This window comes from Oncorhynchus masou, chromosome 33 (genome assembly GCF_036934945.1).
Source record: "Oncorhynchus masou masou isolate Uvic2021 chromosome 33, UVic_Omas_1.1, whole genome shotgun sequence".
Taxonomy (NCBI): Eukaryota; Metazoa; Chordata; class Actinopteri; order Salmoniformes; family Salmonidae; genus Oncorhynchus; species Oncorhynchus masou.
This window is the reverse complement of record NC_088244.1, coordinates 23,842,391-23,868,772: the sequence shown is the minus strand read 5'-3', so window position 1 is coordinate 23,868,772 and position 26,382 is coordinate 23,842,391. Positions and strand designations below refer to the sequence as shown.

Here is a 26,382-nt window from a genome sequence, read left to right as displayed (position 1 = left end):
GGTCCAAAAAACTTAAATAGGGGAGCTCACAAGGTGACACAATTCACCGCGCCCTCTCAAGTACACTTAATGAACTGCAAGATGTTTCGAGCATAGGGCGGAGTTAGGCCAAGTACCGGAAATGACGCATGACTCGGGTTGGAGGGATTTATTTGTTCACGACGGAATAAAGGTGGTCTGACGAGCTAGTGATGGGAAGTTCGGCTCTTTTTACTGACTCGGATCTTTTCGACTCGTTCAGTCAAATGAATTAATATTTCGACTCATTTGAGTCGGTGCTGCCCAGAGCACGCAGGAGAACGATGAACTGAAAACTCGAAAGAGTCATGATTCTATTACGCGCTCGTTCACATGTACTTCATCAAAAGGAGTTTATTGGCTATAGAGGTGCGTGGTTAAAATCACTGGGGAAGACGAGACTAAACACAGAGAGACGAAATAAAGGCGTGGATGTTTTTTTTAATTTTCTTTGTCATTTTTGGGGGAAGCCTGGCTTCCCTTGGCATCCACGAATACACGCCACTGTTTATTGGAGCTGTCACTTGTTTAAAAGTGTGCTTTAAACAATGTACAATTGTTGATTGCTAGGTATACAAATAAGGTTATTTCTTGATACATTTGAAATGAGGTCTAGTTGTGGCCACAACCAGATTAGATTGTAAAACTCTTGGCGGAACGCATTTCTTGACTGCCGTGAGAGTAATATGCTGAGGCTGTGTCCATCATACCGTTTAATAATCAATGACTGGCATTCATTCTTGCACCATGCGATCAATTATCAGTTCTAAACATATATGTTACATATATGTTTAGATCTATTTTCACTTGCGCATATGATACACGAAGCACGTATTTGGAGCCAATAAACCGGAGGAACGCGTATTAATCTTGCTGTAGAATTTATTGCCGCCTGCAGGTCAAACGAACGAATAAAATGAACGAGTCGCTCTGAAAAAAAACGAATCATGACTCGAGTCAGTAAAAATAGTCTTTCAAAAAGAACGAATCGTTCGCAAACTGCACATCACGAACACGTGTGCGACCGGAGCTACCGCCAGACAGGAGCCTGATAACATTAAAGGCCGAGGAATAAAAAGGGCATTTCGGTTTATTTTCAACTGTTGTGAATGCATTACATGTCATTTTTACAGACTTGACTTTAACAAGGCACGCGGGGGACAGCGCGCATGGTCGCACCACGCCACAGCTGACTGACAGATCGCCAATCGGAACTAGGAGTGAAACGAAGAAAGTTCTCGGTCTCGTGGGTCGTTGTATGTTTAGCACCAAAGTGACTGATCAAACACTAAATAGATTGTGTATTATGGCTGACTACTTGATCAGTGGACAGACTGGTTACGTGCCCGATGATGGACTGAGCGGGCAGCAACTCTTCAACTGCGGGGACGGCCTTACGTACAAGTAATTATTGGGATTTGGCAGTCGCATTTTTTTTAACAGTCTATGGTCGCATGGCTCCTTGATTAAATCCAGTTTCTCTGACAGCTATTTGTAGTTGGCTAATAACCAGAGCAAGCCCTATATTAAGTCTTAAACACATTACATTATTATTTGCTCATGCAGGGGCTTTGAGTCATTGCAGTAAATTAATTATTTCTACCTGGGTCTGCCGATTTAGGTTTCCCGGCTCAACTCGTGCTTTCAAGTAAAATCGAGTTGCGTAACAATTTGACTTTGGGGACTGATGCAAATCTACCAACATAATGAAGTAGCTAGCTGGGTATTTGATTAGGTTCTGGATAAGCCTGGCTATTCAGTTATTCGTGATTTGGACGTTCCTCTATTGTAGTACACTACATTACCAAAAGTATGTGGACACCTGCTTGTTGAACATCTCATTCCAAAATCATGGGAAATAATATGGAGTTGGGCCCCTTTTCCTGATATAACAGCCTCCACTCTTCTGGGAAGGCTTTCTACTAGATGTTGGAACATTGTTGCGGGGACTTGCTTCTATTCAGCGACGAGCATTCGTGAGGTCGGGCACTGATGTTAGGCGATTAGGCCTGGCTCGCAGTCGGCGTTTCAATTCATCCCAAAAGTGATCGATGGGGTTGAGGTCAGGGCTCTGCAGGCCAGTCAAGTTTTTCTACACCGATCTCGACAAACCATTTCTGTATGGACCTTGCTTTGTGCTTGGGGCATTGTCATACTGAAACAGGGAATGGCCTTCCCTAACCTTTTGCCACAAAGTTGGAAGCACAGAATAGTCTAGAATGTCATTGTATTCTGTAGCGTTAAGATTTCCCTTCATCGAACTAAGGGGCCTAGTCTGAACTATGAAAAACAGCCCCAGACCATTATTCCTCATTATAGTTGGCAATATGCATTGGTACCATATAGTGTTCTCATGGCATCTGTCAAACCCACATTTGTCCATTGGACTGCCAGATGGTAAAGCGTGATTCATCACCCCAGATAATATGCTTCCACTGCTCCAGAGTCCAATGGCGGCGAGCTTTACACCACTCCAGCCGACGCTTGGCATTGCTCCCGACAAACAGTTATTGTGCTGACGTTGCTTCGAGGTAATTTGGAACTCGGTAATGAGTGTTGCAACCAAGGACAGGTGATTTTTATTTATATATATATATATATATGTATATATATATATATGTATGTATATGTATGTTTTTTTCAGGACTGAGCGGTTCCGTTCTGTGAGCTTGTGTAGTCTACCACTTTGTGGCTGAGCCGTTGTTGCTCCTAGACGTTTCCACTTTACAATAGCAGTTGACCGGGGCATCTCTAACAGGGCAGAAATTTGACAAACTGACTTGTTGGAAAGGTGGCATCCTATGACAGTGCCATTTTGAAAGCATTCAAGGCATTGCATCACTCTTATTGAGGGTGTCTGGGACATGTTACTCCATTCTGTTTATTAATCAGTCTACGTTCAGTGTCTGACACACAAGACAATAACTATTGTGTGGTCAGATACGTTAGCTTTGTTTCCAGCAGTTGAATTTGGAAATTCCATGAAGGCATGACATGCCTTGTGTGACGATGTTTGACAAAAATGTAATTATGACACCCTGGAGACACCATCATGTCAAGATATTAGCAAAAAGGTCTGGTTGTATTGGAATGCCACAAACAATAAGTAGTTGTTAGATAGAAATGTAGCCTATTTCGCAGTCAGTCAGCCACTGTCTGCTACAGTGCCTTATCTCTTGTCTGCTCTTTCAGTGAAGTTACCACCACATCTCATTCTGCTAATTCCTTGCTTAATATAGGCTTAATCTCCTAGAAACATGGGTCACACATTGACTATTTCGGTGTTTATAGTACCAGTATACACCAAAATGAAGATGCAAGTGGAACAGCATGCTTTAAAACTCAACTAGTTAGTACAAGACACACAGTACGCTTGGAAACCTCTCAGGACCTTTAGGAATGTGTTGACCATCAACACTAATGTGTAATAACACAGGACTCTGTTGCCTGCTCATCACATGCATGCACACCACGTATCATACACCCAACTTCTCAGAAAAATTATCCACTTGAAGTTCCCGATATCTCAGATGATCAAATACTGAGCTTGCAGTACCACTCAAGTGGTAAAATGTTGTTTTTTTTAATTTTTACGGCCACTGTGTCAATGAAAATAAAATGGCGTATGAATATGACTGAAGATGGAAATTAACCTTTGGCCTCCCCTTGTGTGATTTCGAAACACCTTGCAGTACATTATGTGTGTGAATGTCATTGATCGATTGTATGCAAACGTGAGGCCTTGCTCTCCTCTCACCCCTTCTCTTTCACTCACTCACAGTGACTTCCTGATTCTTCCAGGGTATATTGACTTCACATCGGAACAGGTGGTGAGTAGAACCCTTGTTCTTCAAGACAATAGGGTTCTGTCCCTCCATGACCAGGGTCGAATTCATTAGTGCACACTAGCAAAACAATTTGCAACATAAACTAAAGACAAGCATTTCTTATTGGACAATTTTCAGGTAGTCCCTGCCTGTTTCAATCCATTTTCTTCTGTTTGGCGCCTGTAAATACAACCCTGGATTTCATTTAGGAAGGAAGAACTTCCCATTGTAACCTTGATTTGTAGAAGAGTCTTATTCATTAGGCATACCCCCTAAAAGTAGTTTGTTACTACAATAAGTGTTTGTTACAGGTATTCACTTGTAGAAACTGGTTTGTTTCCTCTGCAGGATTTGACTTCAGCCCTGACAAAACAGATCACCATGAAAACGCCTTTTGTATCCTCCCCTATGGACACAGTCACAGAGTCAGCGCTGGCAATTGCCATGGCAGTAAGTCTGGTTTAAACACACACACTTTGGCATAGCAATGTAATTGAAGATTTTAGTTAAAAGTAGACTCTGCAATTCACAAAGTAAACAGCCGTATCGGGTCAACTTACGTAAAAACTAAGAGCTTGAAACGTGAGGCGAATCTTCTTCGCACTTGTTGTCACGCAACTACCAAAGAGGCAAGAAGGAGTTCAAGAAGGATCATCACATAATTGGCATATATATTACTCTTACAGAATTTCCACTTGCTTGAGGATATAGGAGATCTAATCAAAGCCTACTAGCTGATAAAATGTTTATAACTAGGACAGAATAATTTATAACATGCTTTTTCCAACATAACATAGGTACAGCAGATCCCCTTATTGCGTGGGACAGTTTTAAATGTGCCTTTTAGAGGCCCTGCAATTCAGTACTCATCTGTAAAACAAAAGCAATTTAGATAATAAAAGTCCATCTTAAAAAAGTAAATTGAAGGACTAACAGTACAGATAGAAATAAAAAACTCTACCATAGAGGCACAGAATACAAAAAGAAATGGAGGAACTTATTCAAGAAAGATCCAGTGTAATATATTATAAAAAATGAAGGGAACTGGATGGAATGTGGGGAAAAATGTGCCAAATTCTTTTTTAATCTTCAACATAGAAATGCTTGTCGTGGAAATTTCTTGTATGACCAAATCATGAGAGCAAACCCCACACAAGTCAGTGATATCATAAAGTCCATATTTAATTATATGAGCTTCACATAGCCCTGTGACTCAGATCAATTCAGGGTCTATAAATGAATTCTCTGAGAGTGCTTACAAAACAGTTCTTAGTATCATTTATAGCCAAGACACACCCATCTCAACTCACATGACGAATAACAGCTCTTAGGAACATTACAGAAAGAACCTTTTACTTGAAAGAGGAGTATCCCATAGCTAGATATCATTAGCTACAAATTATTGTTCAGTTTGGTCTCCTAAACAAAGTTCTTAACTCGTTCTTGGTACCACTTAGGACCAAAACATTACCTCATCCAATGGCATATATCAATTGTCAATTCTAGATACTTCCATCTCAAATACACCCCCTCCTGGACAAGATCAGAAAAGACAGTGAGCCTCCTAGGTCATATACTAGATCAAGATAAGGGCAACCTCAGAGGGGACATGTAATAGTTACAGACACATTCCCATATGAAGACAAGCCTGACCCCTCCCCTCTCTGGGCCCCAAGTGACTAAGCCCTAGCAGAGAAGGAATAACTGCAAACTGCCAACAGTATTATCCAAAAGAAGACATTCTAATGACATATCTCACAAGCATTATTATATTGATAAAACATCTTATTTATGAATGTTACCTAACTAATTCTGATTCATCCCTAACATGCTACCAAAAACATGTATTGAAACTTGTTTCAAATGATGGGAGTCAAGCATGATTCAGATAATTATATTTTGAAAGAGGAAGTAAAGTACTTTAAGAATATGTTTTAGTTTGACTCCTCCATCTCCACTAACCAAAGCTAGTTGTGTACATGTTTTTCCTATTAATAATGTAAAATTAGCATCTGTACAGAAAGACTCAGGTGAAGGCCAAATTGCAGAGGATGAACTTCTTGGTGCAATTAAAGCCTTTAAGTCTGGGAACTCCAGGGCTGGATGGCATACCAGTGGAAGTATACCAAACTTCTTTTTGATATACTCAGAGGACCAATATTAGCATGTTTTAACCACTCCTATTATATAAACTGTAGATTATCGGACACGCAACAAGAAGGTCTGATTTCATTATTACTGAAACAGGATCCAATTGGTATATATAAAGATCCAGTCCATTCAAAAAAATTGGAGGCCTCTTTCACTTCAGTGTTGTGATGCAAAAATTCGAGCTAAATGCTTGGCGCATAGCATTTAAAAAGGTATTGTCAGATAGGTTTTTTTACATAGATGATACATTGGGGATAATATAAGACAAGTACTGGAAACAATAGAACCCTATGAAATATCGGGGAAACCAGGCCTGGTTTTCATTAGCTGACTTTGAAAAGGCTTTTGATAAAGTACAACTGGAGTTTATATTTAAATGCCTGGAATATTTAGATTGTGGAGTATCTCTTATAAAATGGGTTAAAAATATGTATAGTAACCCTAGGTGTAAAGTAGTAAATAATGACTACATCTAGTTTTAAACTGTTAAGGAGTAAAACAAGGTTGTCCACTCTACATATCTATGTATTATTGCCATTGAAATGTTAGCTGTTAAAATAAGATCCAACAATAATATTAAGGGATTGGAAATCTGTGGCTTAAAAACAAAGGTGTCATTGTACGCTGATGATTCATGGTTTTTTTAAACCACATTTAGAATTCCTCCACAGCCTCATAGCGGATCTAGATACTTTTGCTAACCTCTCTGGACTAAATCCAAATTATGATATTACATATTGGATCACTAAAAATGCAACTTTTACATTACCGTGTAGTTTACCAATAAAATGGTCTGACGGAGATGTGGACATACTCGGTATACAAATCTCGAAATAAAGAAATTATCTCACTCAATTTTTTTATAGAAAGTTAGCAAAAAATAGACAAGATCTTGCTTCCACGGAAAGGAAAATGCCTGTCTATTTGTGGAAAAATCACCCTGAATTAATTATTTAGTCATATCACAGTTTATCTGTACAAACAATAGTACGCAAGTATAAACACCATGGGACCATGCAGCTGTCATACCGCTTAGGAAGGAGACGCGTACTGTCTCCTAGAGATGAACGTACTTTGGTGCGAAAAGTGCAAATCAATCACAGAACAACAGTAAAGGACCTTGTGAAGATGCTGGAGGAAACCGGTACAAAAGTATCTATATCCACAGTAAAACGAGTCTTATATCGACATAACCGGAAAGGCCGCCCAGCAAGGAAGATGCCACTGCTCCAAAACCACTATAAAAAGCCAGACTACGGTTCGCAACTACACATGAGGACAAAGATACTTTTTGGATTAATTAATGTCCTCTGGTCTGATGAAACAAAAATAGAACTGTTTGGTCATAATGACCATTGTTGTGTTTGGAAAAGGGGGGAGGCTTTTAAGCCGAAGAACACCATCCCAACCGTGAAGCACAGGGGTGGCAGCATCATGTTGTGGGGGTGCTTTGCTACAGGAGGGACTGGTACACTTCACAAAATAGATGGCATCATGAGGAAGAAAATTAGGTGAATATATTGAAGCAACATCTCAAGACATCAGTCAGGAAGTTAAAGCTTGGTCGCAAATAGGTCTTCCAAATGGACAATGACCCAAAGCATACTTACAAAGCTGTGGCAAAATGGCTTAAAGACAAAGTCAAGGTATTGGAGTGGCCATCACAAAGCCCTGACCTTAATCCTATAGACAATTTGTGGGCATAACTGAAAAAGTGAGTGCGAGCAAGGAGGCCTACAAACCTGACTCAGTTACAACAGCTCTGTCATGGGGGAATGGACCAAAATTCACCCAGCTTATTGTGGGAAGCTTGTGGCAGGCTACCCAAAATGTTTGACCCAAGTTAAACAATTTTAATGGCAATGCTACCAAATACCAATCGAGCGTATGTAAACTTCTGACCCACTGGGAATGTGATGAAAGATATAAAAGCTGAAATAAATCTCTCTATTATTATTCTGACATTTCACATTCTTAAAATAAAGTGGTGACCCTAACTGACTAAAAATTGAGATTTCGACTTCTGTATGGATGTATATGGATATATATATATATTTTTACCCCAAAAATATATGGGGGATTGGAAATGATGCAGACAATTACATTGATGCAAGCAACAATCGTTCCGCAATATTAAGCCCCAATTTTTTTTTTATAAAAAGGAATTAAAAACCGCTTTGTTGTGAATGACCAATCACATCGTCACATGAGACCACAAGCCATAACCCTATAAAACCTCTAATGATGTAAATATCATCAGCTATTGGAAAACAACCTATACTTTCTCCCAGGGTAACTTGAAGTGACTACAACAGCTGCACATATCTGTTTCACTTAAAATAGTAACCTAAGATAGTTGTGAACCCAGAGGCAAACGTCAGAGGAAACATCACAATCTTCATCGTAAAACAAAGGCCAGAATTTCCTTGAGTCTTGGAACAGTTTGTTCTGGCTAAATCCTTACAGGCAACTTCAGTTAGGGTTAATGTCTGAGGACACACATTCTCACGCTCTCTCACACACATTCTTACACATGTGCACACATACAAAAATATGATGTCCCTTCTTTCAGCTCACAGGAGGAATAGGCTTCATCCACCACAACTGCACTCCAGAGTTCCAGGCCAACGAGGTCCGCAAGGTCAAGGTAATGACCCCTATGCCAAGCGCTCTCTCTTTCACTCCCATCTCCTTTCATCTTTGTTTTCTGTTACATGTGTGTGTCTGTATGTTTGTCTCTGTTACTCATCCTATCGTCTGCTCTCTCGGTTTGATCTTCCTGCCAACCTAGTTGCTACCGTTTCACTGTAGTGTTCCCGCCAGGCAATCTTTTTCTTTATATTCTCATGCTCTGTCTGGCTTGCTTTTTCAATACCCTGTAGGTTTGCAGAGTGTAATAGATATCCTTACCCTCTCGCTCCTCTCCCTGTTCACTTTTTTTCCTCTTCCCTCAATTTATATTATCCTTCCTGCTACCTCATTCCTCTCTCTCCACCTCCTCCACCCTGCCCTCCCCCTTTTCCCCCTCATCTCCCTCCTTCTCCTGCCTGCCTCCTTCCCTCTCTCTCCCAGCGGTACGAGCAGGGTTTCATCACAGACCCGGTAGTGATGAGTCCTACAGACCGTGTGGCTGACGTGTTCCAGGCCAAGGCACGCCACGGCTTCTGCGGCATCCCCATCACAGACAACGGCCACATGGGGGGCCACCTCGTTGGCATCATCTCCTCGCGTGACATTGACTTCCTGAAGGAGGAGGAGCACATCCTGCCTCTCAGTGAGGTGGGTGTGGCTTAACACATCATGGTTGAATGTTATTCGGTTTTCGAGTTAGTATTTTGAAATCAGTGTATATGCATTTAGTTTACTTCCCTACCACTCTAACTGCCGTCCAAAGGTAAATGCTCATCTTCCTTTGTTTTCTCATTTCCTTCCCCGCTACAGGTGATGACAAAGCTGGAGGACCTTGTCATTGCTCTAGCTGGAGTGACACTGAAAGAGGCCAATGAGATTCTGCAGAGGAGTAAGAAAGGTGAGGAGGCGGGACCTGAGAAAAGGGAAGGACAGTCCTATACATGTCCAATTTATGTGCCTTGTGATTAGATTTCCCCATTCTAAATGGTGTCCATCTCTGTGTAGGTAAGCTGCCCATAGTGAACAAGGAGGGCTGCCTGGTGTCCATCATCGCCAGGACAGATCTGAAGAAGAACAGGGACTTTCCCCTGGCCGCTAAAGACTCCCGCAAACAGTTGCTGTGTGGGGCAGCCATCGGCACGCACAACGATGACAAGTACAGACTGGACCTGCTGGTGCAGAGCGGAGTAGACGTGGTCGTACTGGTGGGTCACTGGTTTTCCTACCCCGTCTCTTTGTTCTTCTCATATAGATACTTTCTCTTCTTCAATTTGTTCTTTAATGTTGCTCTCGTTCTTTAAGGACTCCTCTCAAGGGAACTCGATCTTCCAAATTGACATGATTAAGTACATCAAAGGGAAATACCCACAGCTTCAGGTCATTGGAGGCAATGGTGAGTGTTGGGACACACACATAGAAATGTTGCATTCTCAGAATTGCCCTCATTTAATGGTTCCAGCATGTACCACCCTTGTTGGTCTGTCTCCCCCTGCTTGTCTCAGTGGTAACTGTAGCCCAGGCCAAGAACCTGATCGATGCCGGGGTGGACGGCCTGCGCGTGGGCATGGGCAGTGGCTCCATCTGTATCACACAGGAAGGTAAGTCCCACCAATGGCCTTCCTAGCTCCCCTCCCTTACATCCACCCACAACTCTAACCCAATCGGGTCTCCAATCTGACCACCTTCCCACTAACGACTGAAATCGCCCCTTAGCCAAGTGTAGAAGTCTGTACAAAGAGTCCCATCCATAAGTGTTTGTCCTAGTTTTTTTTTCTCTCTGTGTCTCTACTGGCTATAGAGAATGCTGAATGGTTTTTCAGAATCAAATTGTGCTGCCATGCTACATTCTAATACATGCAATTAAACAGAATAAGAGCACCTGCTGAATGAATGCAGCATATGCAACATCCTCAAACCACTTCAGAGCAAAACGTTGAAAACGGACAAACAATCGATTTTCAAGGGGCAGTACCTCAGAAAGCATGCACAACTTTCTTCTTGTTCATCGTTCCTACCCTCTTTTATGTTTCTGTCTCATCCTCCCCTTCTCTCTCCATCATGCTATTCTCTCCATCTTTCATGATCTGTTTTGGGTTTCTTATTTTCTATCTATCGCTTCTTTCTTTCTCTCTGTATCCCTCTCTTTCTCATCACCTTTGTTTCAATGTGTGGACCTCTCCTCTCTTTTCTCCTCTCTTCTCCTCTTTTTCTCCTCTCCTCTCTTGGTTTCACACTGCCTGTAATGTATGTCTCTAGCGCCTCTCAGTGTTCCTCCTGGTATAAAGCTCCACAGCCCCAAAACCCCAACTACTGTTACGGGATACTGCAGTAAGTCCCCCACCCCCCTACGCAGGGCTCTCTCTCATTGGCTCTACTACCACACTGTGCCTGCCCACCCGCCTTCACAGCCTCTCTGCATTGGTTGCTAACGGCTCTGCATCAGTACAAGTAGTATTCAAGCTGGCCTTGGGTTTTTGGATGGTTGTCCTTTTGTCCTTGACTAATCTGTCAATCATAGTGTGTGACATCACACATATCTTGTCTCGACATGCCCTCATTACGACACATGCGCTACGTTTTGGATGCATATGATGAAGTATGTTTTAGTAGTGGACTTGAGATGCATCCTTAAATGCAGTGCACAGGTATGCAATGGACAGTCTCAGTCATGGTGTCTGTCAGTTCGGCCATTCACCTTCCCTCATCTGAAACAAGTTGGAACTTCTTTAGCAATATCAGTAGGCCTACTACAGATGAAAGATATTTTCATCATTCTGCATCTGTCAATTTACTGTAAAAGGTCGTTGTCACTGTTAAGAAAAAAAAACCTAGTCTTTTTCCCCCATGAGTTGTATTTAACTGCATTTACCCTGTTGGTTGTACACCAACCTATGACCAGGTATAGGGGTTGGGAGGGAGCCCTTAGCACTGAATTAAACTGGCTGTTGTAACGCATTTAATTAATTTACTTATGTCATTGTTTCTAACACCTCATTTACATATGTCATTGACTTAACATATGATTTACAATGTGTTCGATCATAGTATTATCATTATTTTAAGAGAGGAAAAATATGCACGACTGCAAAAACTTTCTGGTTGTGCAAGTCTGGATATTGAGTATTTTTTTTAGGTAATTATTTCATATGTTAAATACCTGTAACAGTTAGGCTGTTCCAAAGCTTATGCATCATAATCACAGAAAAAGAAGTGGACATGAATCTAAAATAATATTTTCCACTTTATCGACTTCTTTGATGTTGGCTTCTGACATTCTAATTAACTCATTTTAGTTCATCAAACATTTCTCTGAAACTGATTGCTCACAACAGGATTCATTGAAACTGTTACACAACACGTTTAGGAGGAAATTATAGCAATCTACTTCTCAAATGTAGTGTTGGACAAAGCCTGCATACGAAACAAACTCCACTCAAAACACCTAAGACTTACTCGATTTCTTTTCTCCATTTTATGAATTATTTTCCCAAATAAACATCAACTTTGTATAATGTAATATAGTGTGCGGTTGGTCTATGTTTGCAAATTGGAAATCCTGTCATGCCCCACCATCAGTTTGATAATGATTTGATTTATCAGGTAAACACTTGATAAAATACATTCATTAAAATATAGTCCACTTCAGCAAGCCAAAACCATGTTTAATCTACAGCAAATCAACACAAATATGAATTAATGCTGACTTCATAAACCAGGAAATTACATCAAATACATTCCAGGACGGACTATCTGCTGTGTGTGAGAATCACTAGTCGATGTCTCTGATAGGTGGCCTACAGCAGGGGCTCCCAGACTTGGTCCTGGGGCCCCCTGGGTGCATGTTTTGGTTTCATGCCCTAGCACTACACAGCTGATTCAAATTACCATCTCATTAAGCTTTGATTTTAATCAGCTGTGTAGTGATAGGGCAAAAACCAAACCGTGGGCCCCAGTACTGAGTTTGGAAAATCCTGGTCTACATGTGCAGGCTTGGCTGGATATTCAACTTGTGTTCTTTGTCCTCCTTCCCCTGTTTTCTCAGTGTTGGCATGCGGGCGTCCCCAGGCCACCGCCGTGTACAAGGTGTCGGAGTACGCCCGTCGATTCGGGGTGCCAGTTGTTGCCGATGGGGGCATCCAGACCGTGGGGCACATTGCCAAAGCCCTGGCACTGGGTGCATCTACGGGTGAGTCAGGCTTAAATTAAATATCCATACACACTCAAACTCTCTTGAAGCCAATTCCACTGCTTGTTTTCATTGTTCCCCTTTAATCAGGGACTGATTAGACCTGGTATTCAACTCTTACCTTACGAGGTCGGAGCTTGCTGGTTTTCTGTTCTACCTGATAATTATTTGCACCTGCCTGGTGTCCCCACGTCTAAATCAGTCCCTGATTTAAAGGGGAACAATGAAAACAAGAAGTGGCATTGGCTTCAAGGGCCAGAGGTGAGTTGAGGGGTTTAAAGTACACACTCAGAGAAAGGCTTTTACAAAAGACACACCACAAGCATACACACATTCCATTAGTAGTGGATGAAGTGCTAACACTCACATTATCTAACGGTTATCTCCCCTCGGTCTCTCCAGTGATGATGGGCTCTCTCCTGGCTGCCACCAGTGAGGCTCCAGGTGAATACTTCTTCTCTGAAGGTATTAGGCTGAAGAAGTACAGAGGCATGGGCTCACTGGATGCCATGGACAAGAACCTGGGCTCCCAGACCAGATACTTCAGGTACTGAGGCGCAGTAATACTAATATAATAATTTACCAATCGTTTCATTCTGAACAGAACCATCATTTGTTCATTCCGACCAGCAAAATATAGTTCTGAACCTGTTCGAACCAAAAAAAAGTACCTGTTTATGAAGCTCTGGGTTGTTATGACATGCTGAATTAGGCCCACAGAATTATACCTACGGAGGAGCGGAATCTATGAAGGAACTTTGAATGTCTTTGAACTTCAGAGAGTTGGCTTAACTAACGTTGGACCAGAGCTAGCTCTTGACCATGACTCTCAGTCCCATTACATTACGCATAATGCCGCCTAGAGTTTGCGAGCTCGACCAAAACTAGCTTGTGACGTCAATATCTACTATAGACTATGCTTCTGAGGGAGGAGGACGGGCAGGTAGCCTGCACACACACACTAGCAAAGATGTTCAGCTGGCAGGCAGGCCGACACTGGAATTTGAGTGACAAAGTGAGGGTTTTGCATAGGCTCTTTGTTGCGTTTTTTGTTGTTGTTGTGGGAATGGGGAAAAATGCCCAGAACATAAAATAAGGGTTCCCATGCTTTTAAAATAACGGTTCAGTTCCGGAACAGTATAGATCACTTTTCGTTCTTGCTTCTGTTCCTCAAAAAATGTTTGTTATTTTACAGTTTTCAGTTCTGTTCCCTGAACCGGTTCCAACACCTGATACTAATAATATACATTTATTGTCTCCAGGGTTGTATTCATTAGGCACAAAGTGAAATAAAAGACACTACCTGAACGCTTGTTTTTGTTTCCCGTTGCAAAACGTTTTGCTACAGTGTGCAATAATCAATGAATACGACACAGGGGTAACTGGCTTTGAAGCAAGACAAACAAAATATATACAGTGCCTTTCAGAAAGTGTTCACACCCCTTGACTTTTTCCACATTTTGTTGTGGTACAGCCTGAATTTAAAAAAGATTCAATTGAGGTTTTTTGGTCACTGGCCTACACACAATAACCCTATAATGTCATTTAATATTTTTTTTAAGCTGAAACGTCTTGAGTCAATACGTATTCAAACTCTTATGGCAATCCTAAGTAAGTTCAGGAGTAAAAATGTGCTTAACAAGTCACATAATCATTTGCATGGACTCACTGCAATGATAGTGTTTAACATGATTTTTTTAATGACTACCTCATCTCTGTACCCCACACATACAATTATCTGGAAGGTCCCTCAGTCAAGCAGTGAATTTGAAACACAGATTCAACCACAAAGACCAGGGAAGTTTTCCAACACCTCGCAAAGAAGGGCACCTATTGGTAGCTAAAAATAAAAGCAGACATTGAATATCCCTTTGATCATGGTGAAGTTATTAATTACACTTTGGATGGTGTATCAATACACCCAGTCACTACAAAGATAAAGGTGTCCTTCCTAACTCAGTTACCGGAGAGGAACCTCTCCAGGGATTTCACCATGAGGCCAATAAATACTTTTAACAGTTAGAGTTTAATGGCTGTGATGGGAGAAAACTGAGGACGGATCAACAACATTGTAGTTATTCCACAATACTAACTTAACTGACAGAGTGAAAAGAAGCCTGTATATAATAAAACATATTCCAAAACATGCTTCCTGTTTGCAACAAGGCACTAAAGTAATACTGCAAAAAAATGTGGCAAATCAATTACCTTTTTGTCCTGAATAGAAAGTTATGTTTGTGGCAAATCCAATACATCACTGAGTGCCACACTCCATATTTTCAAGCATAGTGGTGTCTGCATCATGTCATGGGTATGCTTGTAATCGTTAAGGACTGGGGCAATTTTTGGGCTAAAAAAATAAACGGAATGGAGCTAAGCACAGGCAAAATCCTAGAGAAATACCTGGTTCAGTCTGCTTTCCAACAGACACCTGGGAGATTAATTCACATTTCAGCAGGACAAAGGAGATGCAAATGAGATTTCTCCTTTAAGACATAGATGATTGTGGACTACATAAAAAGGACAACCAAGCACGCCCTCATTCTCATCGACGGGGCTGTAGTGGAGTAGCTTCAAGTTTCTTGTTGTCCACATCACCAACAAACTATCATGGTCCAAACACACCAAGACAGTCGTGAAGAGGGCACGACAAAACATATTCCCCCTCAGGAGACTGAAAAGATTTGGCATGGGTCCTGAGATCCTCAAAAGGTTCTACAGCTGCAACTGCTCGACCTCCGACCGCAAGGCACTACAGAGGGTAGTGCGTACGGCCCAGTACATCACTGGGGCAAAGCTTCCAGCCATCCAGGACCTCTACACCAGGCAGTCAAAGACCCCAGCCACCCCAGTCATAGACTGTTCTCTCTGCTACCGCATGGCAAGCGGTACCGGAGCGCCAAGTTTAGGACCAAAAGGCTTCTACCCCCAAGCCAAAAGAGTCCCGAACAGGTAATTAGATGGCTACCTAGACTATTTGCAGTGTGTGTCGTCGTAGTCTGTTCAAACCTCTTTTATGCTGCTTCTCTCTGTTTATTATCTTATCTATGCATAATCACTTTAACTATACCTACATGTACATATTACCTCAATTAGCCCTACTAACCGGCGCCCCCGCACATGGACTCTGTACCGGTACCACCTGTATATAGCATCGCTACTGTTATTTTCACTGTCATTTTACTGTTTTTATTTTGTATTTCTTGACCTAATACCTATTTTTTTCTTACGTAAAAATTGCACTGTTGGTTATGGATTGTAAGTAACATTTCACTGTAAGGTCTACAGTCGTGGCCAAAAGTTGAGAATTACACAAATATAAATTTTCAAAGTTTGCTGCTTCAGTGTCTTTAGATATTTTTTGTCAGATGTTACTGGAATACTGAAGTATAATTACAAGCATTTAATAAGTGTCAAAGGATTTTATTGACAATTACATGAAGTTGATGCAAAGAGTCAATATTTGCAGTGTTGACCCTTTTTTTTTTTCAAGACCCCTGTAATCCGCCCTGGCATGCTGTCAATTAACTTCTGGGCCACATGGCAGCCCATTCTTGCATAATTTGTGGGTTTATGTTTGTCCACCCGCCTCTTGAGGATTGACCACAAGTTCTCAATGGGATTAAGGTCTGGGGAGTTTCCTGCCCATGGAACCAAAATATTGTTTTGGGATCAAATATTGTTTTATTCCCCGAGCCACTTAGTTATCACTTTTGCCTTCTGGCAAGGTGCTCCATCATGCTGGAAAGGGCTTTGTTTGTCACCAAACTGTTCCTGGATGGTTTGGAGAAGTTGCTCTTGGAGGATATGTTGGTACCATTCTTTATTCATGGCTGTGTTCTTAGGAAAAAGTGTGAGTGAGCCGACCCCCTTGGCTGCGAAGCAACCCCACACATGAATGGTCTCAGGATGCTTTACTGTTGGCATGACACAGGACTGACGGTAGCGCTCACCGTGTCTTCTCCGGATGCCCCAAACAATCGGAAAGGGGATTCATCAGAGGAAATTACTTTAGCCCAGTCCTCAGCAGTCCAATCCCTGTACCTTTTGCAGAATATCAGTCTGTCCCTGATGTTTTTCCTGGACAGAAGTGGCTTCTTGACACCAGGCCATCCTCCAAACGTCTTCGCCTCACTGTGCGTGCAGATGCGCTCACACCTGCCTGCTTCCATTCCTGAGCAAGCTCTGTACTGGTGGTGCCCCGATCCCACAGCTGAATCAACTTTAGGAGACGGTCCTGGCGCTTGCTGGACTTTCTTTGGCGCCCTGAAGCCGCCTTCACAACAATTAAACCGCTCTCGAAGTTCTTGATGATCCAATAAATGGTTGATCTAAGTGCAATCTTACTGGCAGCAATATCCTTGCCTGTGAAGCTCTTTTTGTGCAAAGCAATGATGACGGCATGTGTTTCCTTGCAGGTAACCATGATTGACAGAGGAAGAACAATGATTCCAAGCACCACCCTCCTTTTGAAGCTTCTAGTCTGTTATTCGAACACAATCAGCATGACAGAGTGATCTCCAGCCTTGTCCTCGTCAAATCAAAATCAAATGTATTTATATAGCCCTTCTTACATCAGCTGATATCAAAGTGCTGTACAGAAACCCAGCCTAAAACCCCAAACAGCAAGCAATGCAGGTGTAGAAGCATGGTGGCTAGGAAAAACTCCCTAGAAAGGCCAAAACCTAGAGGAAACAGGCTATGAGGGGTGGCCAGTCCTCTTCTGGCTGTGCCGGGTGGAGATTATAACAGAACATGGCCAAGATGTTCAAATGTTCATAAATGACCAGCATGGTCAAATAATAATAATCACAGTAGTTGTCGAGGGTGCAACAAGTCAGCACCTCAGGAGTAAATGTCAGTTGGCTTTTCACAGCCGATCATTAAGAGTATGAGGCATGGTCCTAGGGCTCAGGTCCTCAGAGAGAGAGAATTAGAGAGAGCATACTTAAATTCACACAGGACACCGGATTAGACAGGAGAAGTACTCCAGATATAACAAACTGACCCTAGCCCCCCGACACAAACTACTGCAGCATAAATACTGGAGGCTGAGACAGGAGGGGTCAGGAGACACTGTGGCCCCATCCGATGATACCCCGGACAGGGCCAAACAGGAAGGATAACTCCACCCACTTTGCCATAGCACAGCCCCCACACCACGAGAGGGATAACTTCAACCACCAACTTACCATCCTGAGACCAGGCCGAGTTTAGCCCACAAAGATCTCTGCCACAGCACAACCCAAAGGGGGGCGCCAACCCAAACTGGAAGATCACATCAGTGACTCAACCCACTCAAGTGATGCACCCCTCCTAGGGACGGCATGAAAGAGCACTAGTAAGCCAGTGACTCAGCCCCTGTAATAGGGTTAGATGCAGAAAATCCCATTGGAAAGAGGGGAACCGGCCAGGCAGAGACAGCAAGGGCGGTTCGTTGCTCCAGAGCCTTTCCGTTCACCTTCACACTCCTGGGCCAGACTACACTCAATCATATGACCTACTGAAGAGATGAGTCTTCAGTAAAGACTTAAAGGTTGAGACCGAGTTTGCGTCTCTCACATGGGTAGGCAGACCATTCCATAAAAATAGAGCTCTATAGGAGAAAGCCCTGCCTCCAGCTGTTTGCTTAGAAATTCTAGGGACAATTAGGAGGCCTGCGTCTTGTGACCGTAGCGTATGTGTAGGTATGTACGGCAGGACCAAATCAGAGCGATTGGGTAGGAGCAAGCCCATGTAATGCTTTGTAGGTTAGCAGTAAAACCTTGAAATCAGCCCTTGCCTTAACAGGAAGCCAGTGTAGGGAGGCTAGCAGTGGAGTAATATGATCAAATTTTGGGGTTCTTGTCAGGATTCTATCAGCCGTATTTAGCACTAACTGAAGTTTATTTAGTGCTTTATCCGGGTAGCCGGAAAGTAGAGCATTGCAGTAGTCTAACCTAGAAGTAACAAAAGCACGGATTAATTTTTCTGCATCATTTTTGGACAGAAAGTTTCAGATTTTTGCAATGTTACGTAGATGGAAAACATCTGTCCTTGAAATAGTCTTGATATGTTCGTCAAAAGAGAGATCATGGTCCAGAGTAACGCCGAGGTCCTTCAGTTTTATTTGAGACAACTGTACAACCATTAAGATTAATTGTCAGATTCAACAGAAGATCTCTTTGTTTCTTGGGACCTAGAACAAGCATCTCTGTTTTGTCCGAGTTTAAAAGTAGAAAGTTTGCAGCCATCCACTTCCTTATGTCTGAAACACAGGCTTCCAGCGAAGGCAATTTTGGGGCTTCACCATGTTTCATTGAAATGTACAGCTGTGTGTCATCCCCATAGCAGTGAAAGTTAACATTATGTTTTCGAATGACATCCCCAAGAGGTAAAATATATAGTGAAAACAATAGTGGTCCTAAAACGGAACCTTGAGGAACACAGAAATTTACAGTTGATTTCTCGGAGGACAAACCATTCACAGAGACAAACTGATATCTTTCGGACAGATAAGATCTAAACCAGGCCAGAACTTGTCTGTGTAGACCAATTTAGGTTTCTAATCTGTCCAAAAGAATGTGGTGATCGATGGTATCAAAAGCAGCACTAAGGTCTAGGAGCACAAGGACAGATGCAGAGCCCCTGTCTGAGGCCATTAAAATGTAATTTACCACCTTCACAAGTGCAATCTCAGTGGTATGATGGGGTCTAAAACCAGACTGAAGCATTTTGTATACATTGTCTTCAGGAAGGCAGTGAGTTGCAGCTTTTTCTAAAGTTTTAGAGAGGAATGGAAGATTCGATATAGGCCGATAGTTTTTTAAAATATTTTCTGGGTGAAGGTTTGGCTTTTTCAGGAGAGGCTTTATTATTGCCACTTTCAGTGAGTTTGGTACACATCCGGTGGATAGAGAGCCGTTTATTATGTTCAACATAGGAGGGCCAGGCACAGGAAGCAGCTCTTTCAGTAGTTTAGTTGGAATAGGGTCCAGTATGCAGCTTGAAGGTTTAGAGGCCATGATTATTTTCATCACTGTGTCAAGAGATAGTACTAAAACACTTGAGTGTCTCCCTTGACCATAGGTCCTGGCAGAGTTGTGCAGACTCAGGACAAATGAGCTTTGAAAGAATATGCAGATTTAAAGAAGAGTCTGTAATTTGCTTTCTAATGATCATGATCTTTTTCTCAAAGAGGTTCATGAATTTATTACTTCTGAAGTAAAAGCGATCCTCTCTTGGGGAATGCTGCTTTTTAGTTAGCTTTGCGACAGTATCAAAAATACATTTTGGATGGTTTTTATTTTCCTCAATTAAGTTGGAAAAATAGGATGATCGAGCAGCAGTGAGGGCTCTTCGATAATACCTGGTCTTTCAACGCTAGTCGGAAGACTTCCAGTTTGGTGTGGCGCCATTTCAGTTCCAATTTTCTGGAAGCTTGCTTCAGAGCTCAGGTTTTTTCTGTATACCAGGGAGCTCGATTCTTATGACAAATGTTTAGTTTTTAGGGGTGCAACTGCATCTAGGGTATTGCGCAAGATTAAATTGAGTTCCTCAGTTAGGTGGTTAACGGATTTTTGCCCTCTGACGTCCTTGGGTAGGCAGAGGGAGTCTGGAAGGAATCTTTGGGTTGTCTGAGAATTTATAGCACGACGTTTGATGCTCCTTGGTTGGGGTCTGAGCAGATTATTTGTTGTGATTGCAAACGTAATAAAATGGTGGTCCGATAGTCCAGGGTTATGAGGAAAAACATTAAGATCCACAGCATTTATTCCATGGGACAGAACTAGGTCCAGAGTATGACTGTGGCAGTGAGTAGGTCCAGAGACATGTTGGACAAAACCCACTGAGTCGATGATGGCTCCGAAAGCCTTTTGGAGTGGGTCTGTGGAGTTTTCCATGTGAATATTATCTGCTATGACTACAAGGTCCGATAGGAATTCAGGGAACTCAGTGAGGAACGCTGTATATGGCCCAGGAGGCCTGTAAACAGTAGCTATAAAAAGTGATTGTGCAGGCTGCATAGATTTCATGACTAGAAGCTCCAAAGACTAAACCTTTTTTTTTTTTTTTTGTAAATTGAAATTTGCTATCGTAAATAATAGCAACACCTCCGCCTTTGCGGGATGCACGGGGGATATGGTCACTAGTGTAACCAGGAGGTGAGGCCTCATTTAACACAGTCAATTCATCAGGCTAAAGCCATGTTTCAGTCAGGCCAATCACATTAAAATTATGATCAGTGATTAGTTCATTGACTATAACTGCCTTTGAAGTAAGGGATCTAACATTAAGTAGCCCTATTTTGAGATGTGATGTATCACGATCTCTTTCAATAATGGTAGGAATGGAGGAGGTCTTTATTCTAGTGAGATTGTTAAGGCGCCGCCATGTTTAGTTTTGCTCAACCTAGGTCGAGGCACAGACACGGTCTCAATGGGGATAGCTGAGCTGACTACACTGACTGTGCTAGTGGCAGACTCCAATAAGCTGGCAGGCTGACTGACAGCCTGCTCCCTGGCCTGCACCCTATTTCATTGTGGAGCTAGGGGCGTTAGAGCCCTGTCTATGTTCGTAGATAAGATGAGAGCACCCCTCCAGCTAGGATGGAGTCCGTCACTCCTCAACAGGCCAGGCTTGGTCCTGTTTGTGGGTTAGTCCCAGAAAGAGGGCCAATTATCTACAAATTGTATCTTTTGGGAGGGGCAGAAAACAGTTTTCAACCAGCGATTGAGTTGTGAGTATCTGCTGTAGAGCTCATCACTCCCCCTAAATGGGAGGTGGCCAGAGACAATTACTCGATGCCGACACGTCTTTCTAGCGGATTTACATGCTGAAGCTATATTGCGCTTGGTGCCCTCTGACTGTTTCATCCTAACATCGTTGGTGCCGACGTGGATAACAATATCTCTATACTCTACACTCGCCAGTTTTAGCTTTAGCCAGCACCATCTTCAGATTAGCCTTAACGTCAGTAGCCCTGCCCCCTGGTAAACAGTGTATGATTGCTGGATGATTCGTTTTAAGTCTAATACTGCTGGTAATGGAGTCTAGGGTTTTCAATTTGTCAGAGCTAATTGTGGGAGGGTTCGGCGTCTCAGACCCCGTAACAGGAGGGGTAGAGACCAGAGAAGGCTAGGCCTCTGACTCGCTACTTAATGAGAGAACCGGTTGAATGTTTGTCGGCTGAATGAGCGACACCAGTTGAGCATTCCTACAGCATTTCCCTCCAGAAGCCATGAGAAAGTTGTCCGACTGCGGGGACCGTGCGAGGGATTTATACTAACGTTACTATCTGTACATACTATCTGGCACAGACTCTGTTTCATCCTTTCCTACACTGAAATTACCTTTGCCTAACGATTGCGTCTGAAGCTGGGCTTGCAGCACAGCTATCCTCGCCGTAAGGCGATCGTTCTCCTGTATATTATGAGTACAGCGACTGCAATTAGAAGGCATCATGTTAATGTTACTAATTAGCTTCGGCTGTTGGAAGTCCTGACGAATCATGTCCAGATAAAATGTCAGGAGTGAAAAAGTTGAATGAAAGAAAGTTGAGTGAGGGGAGAAACATAAACGGTAACTTAAAAAGTGAAAACCGTAAAGTTGTCAGGTATCAAAGTAAGGTTGGCAACAAAACGCACAGCAGCACTCACACCTGTGATAACTAGAGAATCACTGACATGATGTCAGCTGGCTGAAATGCAGTGGAAATGTTTTGGGGGGATTCAGTTAATTTGCATGGCAAAAAGGGACTTTGCAATTCATCTGATCACTCTTCATAATATTCTAGGATATATGCAAATTGCCATCATACAAACTGAGGCAGCAGACTCTTTGAAAATTAATATTTGTGTCATTCTCAAAACCTTTGGCCACGACTGTACACCTGTTGTATTCGGCGCACGTGACAAACTTTGATTTGACAATAACCTAAAATGCAATGCCAAATCTACACTGGAGTTGTTACCAAAAAGACAATGTTCCAGAGTGGCCTAGTTAGTTTTTACATAAATCTACTTGAAAATCTTTGGCAAGACCTGAAAATGGTTGTCTAGCAATGATTAACAACCAATTTAACAGAGCTTGAAGAAGTTTGAAAAGAAAAATGGGAAAATGTTGCACAATCCAGGTGTGGAAAGCTCTTAGACTTACCCAGAAAGACTGATGGTTGTAATCGTTGCCAAAGGTGCTTCTTCAAAGTATTGACTCAGGGCTGTGAATACTTATGTAAATGAGATATTTCTGTATTTTATTTTCAATACACATTTTTTTCACTTTCATTATTGGGTATATTTTGAATTCAGGCTGTAACACAACAAATGTGGAATAAGTCAAGGGGTATGAATACTTTCTGAAGGCACCGTAGTTTACCTGTCTCCTCCCTCTCTACAGTGAATGTGACAAGACTAAGGTGGCCCAGGGTGTGTCGGGGGCAGTCCAGGACAAGGGCTCCATACATAAGTTTATTCCCTACCTGCTGGCTGGGATCCAGCACTCCTGTCAAGACATCGGATCCAAGAGCCTCACCCAGCTCAGGTACACATTTGAATGTAAATCAGAGTGAGCCTACTTTGATAACACCATCTGTTCGAAGGCTGTGTGTGTAAGCTCGGGGCTTTGTGTAACACTATTTGTCTTCCCCCTGCAGAGCCATGATGTATTCTGGGGATCTGAAGTTTGAGAAGAGGACAACATCGGCCCAGATGGAGGGAGGAGTCCACAGCCTGCACAGGTACTTACTGATGTGCTCTAGCTTGGCAGTATTGGCTTGCCCATAGTGCAGCGCTGTCACAGAGCGCTAACATTACAATATATTATCTTCTGAACATCTCAGTTCCACGTACCACATACAAGCCCCTAGATTTAGAATGGTTCCCCTTTCAAAACTAATCTCACTTCAACCTGCCTATATGTCTCTACAGTATCTGATCTCGGCCTGATGCAACATGTTGGTAATTTGTAATGTGATGCATTAATCTGTTAAACCTCTCTCTCTCACAGTTATGAGAAGCGCCTGTTCTAAGGAAGAGAACACAGTAGTGGGCTGCAGACTTGTGTTCCTCAAGCATACGCACATGCAAGCACAAACAACTACTTGCCAACCCCAAATCTGTCTGTGCCTTTGAGCAAGGCACTTAACACTAATTGCTCCAGGGTCGCCGTTGATAATTGCAGATCCTGGCCATGACCCCACTCTCCTAGTGTATCTCAGGGAGTTGGGATATGCAAAAATGTGTTTCTAATTTACACATGCGTATTAATACACACGTGTACATGTGTGAAATAGGAAAAATATTAGCATCCACAATTATTACACACTCACACAAGTGCTGGGCGATTAGTTCTTTTTGAAGGTAGTTTTGGATCGATTATGAAAAAATAAAATCGGTTTCGATTATTTTTTTAAACATTAAATGCATTATGAAATAATGACATTAAAATGATTTATAGCTTTTTAATGGAAATTCCAAAGCCAAAAATAGTGAACATTCAATTGCCAAACTAAAAATACTCCATGGTCTCTTTCACATTCGGTTGACATCAAAAGAAAAACAGGAAATGACTATGAAATAATATTTCAGTTGTGTATATTACTTACTTGTTATTTGATAACTTTATTTTTCATTCCTTGAAGTCATCATGTATTACTTAGTCATCCTATTTAGCTAACCAGACGAAGCATGCTGCAGAGCTGTCTGATGTAATCATTTGACTAGTTATTCAAAGTAGATGAGGCATACTTTCCCCAAATGTCTCTCTCTCGTTGTTGTGCAGTAGCGGTATATGGGTAAAATCACTGGGGAAGCCAAGCCAGCCAGGGAAAGAAAATCCTAATTATAACCTATATGTTGTGATAATTGCGTTGTTTGCCCTATAACCTGTTAGTTCACATGCCTTGACACCGTGATATATATAGAAGACACAGTGGCATAATACATTCAACCACACCTTTGTTTCATCACAAAACCAGAGAGCAACATCTGTCCGGTGGAGTCCACAAAGCATATTGCATATAACAAACAGTTACATGACCTTCCGCATAATCAAGCACGTTAATGTTAGCGATATTTTCGGACTACTAAACAATTATTGATTTAGAACACCAGAGTTCCCAACCGCAAGTCGCAAAGAAAACAGGAGCCTCCACTATTCCAGCACCATTTCAACATCATCAAATCACCTCTGCTTCGTCTAATACAGTGACAACTCAACAATACCAAAAACTATTTTGTCCAATCAACATAAGCTAAATATGATGTGGCTGTCCATGGTACTGATTTCCCTGTGTGCGCGGCGTGCTTGCACGTAGAAAAACGTGGACTCGCCTTGTATAGAAACGCCAATGCCATCCTCTCTTTCATGTTGCCGAAACAGTATATGATTCTGTCATATACAGTACATATTTTTAGTTTTTGCTGTCCAAGGCTAAATGGCTAAAATTCTTCCTACCTTCCTTTCATGGGCAACAATGAGCCAGCTAGTTAACATCAGGCCAGGGGCACAATATATTAATTAATTCATGGTTGGATCAGAATCACCGTTTATAATCAAATAAGAATGTTTTTAACTGACTTGCCTAGTTAGATTTTAAAAATTGGCCAGTACAGAGAATTAAGTAAAATCACAAGTCCAAATCCTTATTGCTATCCATGGCTGTTTTAAATGACTAACCACCAGAGGACAACACAACAATTCAAGTTTTTTTCTGCCAATGACGTTTGGCTTGATGTGGTGTGAAGCCAAATCCAAACTGGCTTCCCTTGACCCTTTTTTTTTGGTGCGCCAGGACCATTCACAGTTTAGATTAATGCTGATTGGCTAACATTTTATATTGGTGAGGGAAAATACTCGCTGGCTTCCCTTGCATTCAATGCTACGGGTGTCAACAATATCATACGCTTTTTGACCAGACAGCATCCGATAGATGGGCTATAGAGACAGAGAGCCTCTTGCGAATTTAAGGAAAATTAAACAGATTTTTATATTTTTCCATTTTTGGGGGAAGCCTAGCTTCCCTTGGCATCCATGAATAGACACCACTCATGTTGTGTACATTCCTTTTTCATCCAGTCTATGCGTATCTAACCTAACGTAGCAGGCGTAAGTGTATCCATCTCTGTCCAAGCCAGAAAGAACAGGCGCAATGGATTATGATCATTATAGTTAATTACCAATTTTCTGCACTAAACTGTTGAATATTTGCTTAATGAAAACTACAACACCCTTCAGCACAGCGTTCCACATTATTCTTGACTTGATTTATCTCGTGAATTATTTGATTTATTTCCATAGAAACGGTGTATTGGGCTCTCACAAAAAAAAAACAAGTGGTTTTAAAAAATTAAAAAACGACATTACGGTTAATCGCTCAGCACTAACACAAACATAAATGACCTTAACCATCAGTCTTCCCTGACATAGACAGACATGCTCTGCTCTCCCAGAAAGAGCATGTCTGTCTGTCAGTACTGTGATGTAGTGTTTTTGTGTAATCAGATGCCTCCCATGTCCTTCTGAAATGAACTGACTTTGAATAAGTCAAAAAAAAGTAAACATTTTCAACAAGCTTTTTTTGTTATTGTG

At 41.9% G+C, this 26,382-nt stretch overlaps 1 protein-coding gene across 1 annotated transcript; it reads left to right on the top strand.

Annotated features, from left to right (window-relative positions):
* Positions 1-913: 913 nt before the first annotated feature.
* Positions 914-26,366, top strand: LOC135528069 (inosine-5'-monophosphate dehydrogenase 2-like). Its single transcript, XM_064956841.1, has 14 exons — positions 914-1,422; positions 3,800-3,848; positions 4,194-4,295; positions 8,569-8,643; positions 9,069-9,275; positions 9,438-9,525; positions 9,633-9,832; positions 9,930-10,020; positions 10,130-10,225; positions 12,670-12,813; positions 13,216-13,360; positions 23,191-23,334; positions 23,447-23,530; positions 23,800-26,366. The coding sequence occupies exons 1-14, from the start codon at positions 1,277-1,279 to the stop codon at positions 23,819-23,821; spliced, it is 1,593 nt and encodes a 530-aa protein (XP_064812913.1). The 5' UTR covers positions 914-1,276; the 3' UTR covers positions 23,822-26,366.
* The last annotated feature ends 16 nt before the right edge of the window (positions 26,367-26,382 follow it).

Excerpts from the sequence above, each read along its gene's own strand:
- LOC135528069 (XM_064956841.1), top strand. The coding sequence starts at position 1,277 with ATGTTTAGCACCAAAGTGACTGATCAAACACTAAATAGATTGTGTATT. Across the intron at positions 8,644-9,068 it reads ACGAGGTCCGCAAGGTCAAG|CGGTACGAGCAGGGTTTCAT; the intron begins GTAATGACCCCT and ends TCTCTCTCCCAG. Across the intron at positions 10,021-10,129 it reads TCAGGTCATTGGAGGCAATG|TGGTAACTGTAGCCCAGGCC; the intron begins GTGAGTGTTGGG and ends TGCTTGTCTCAG.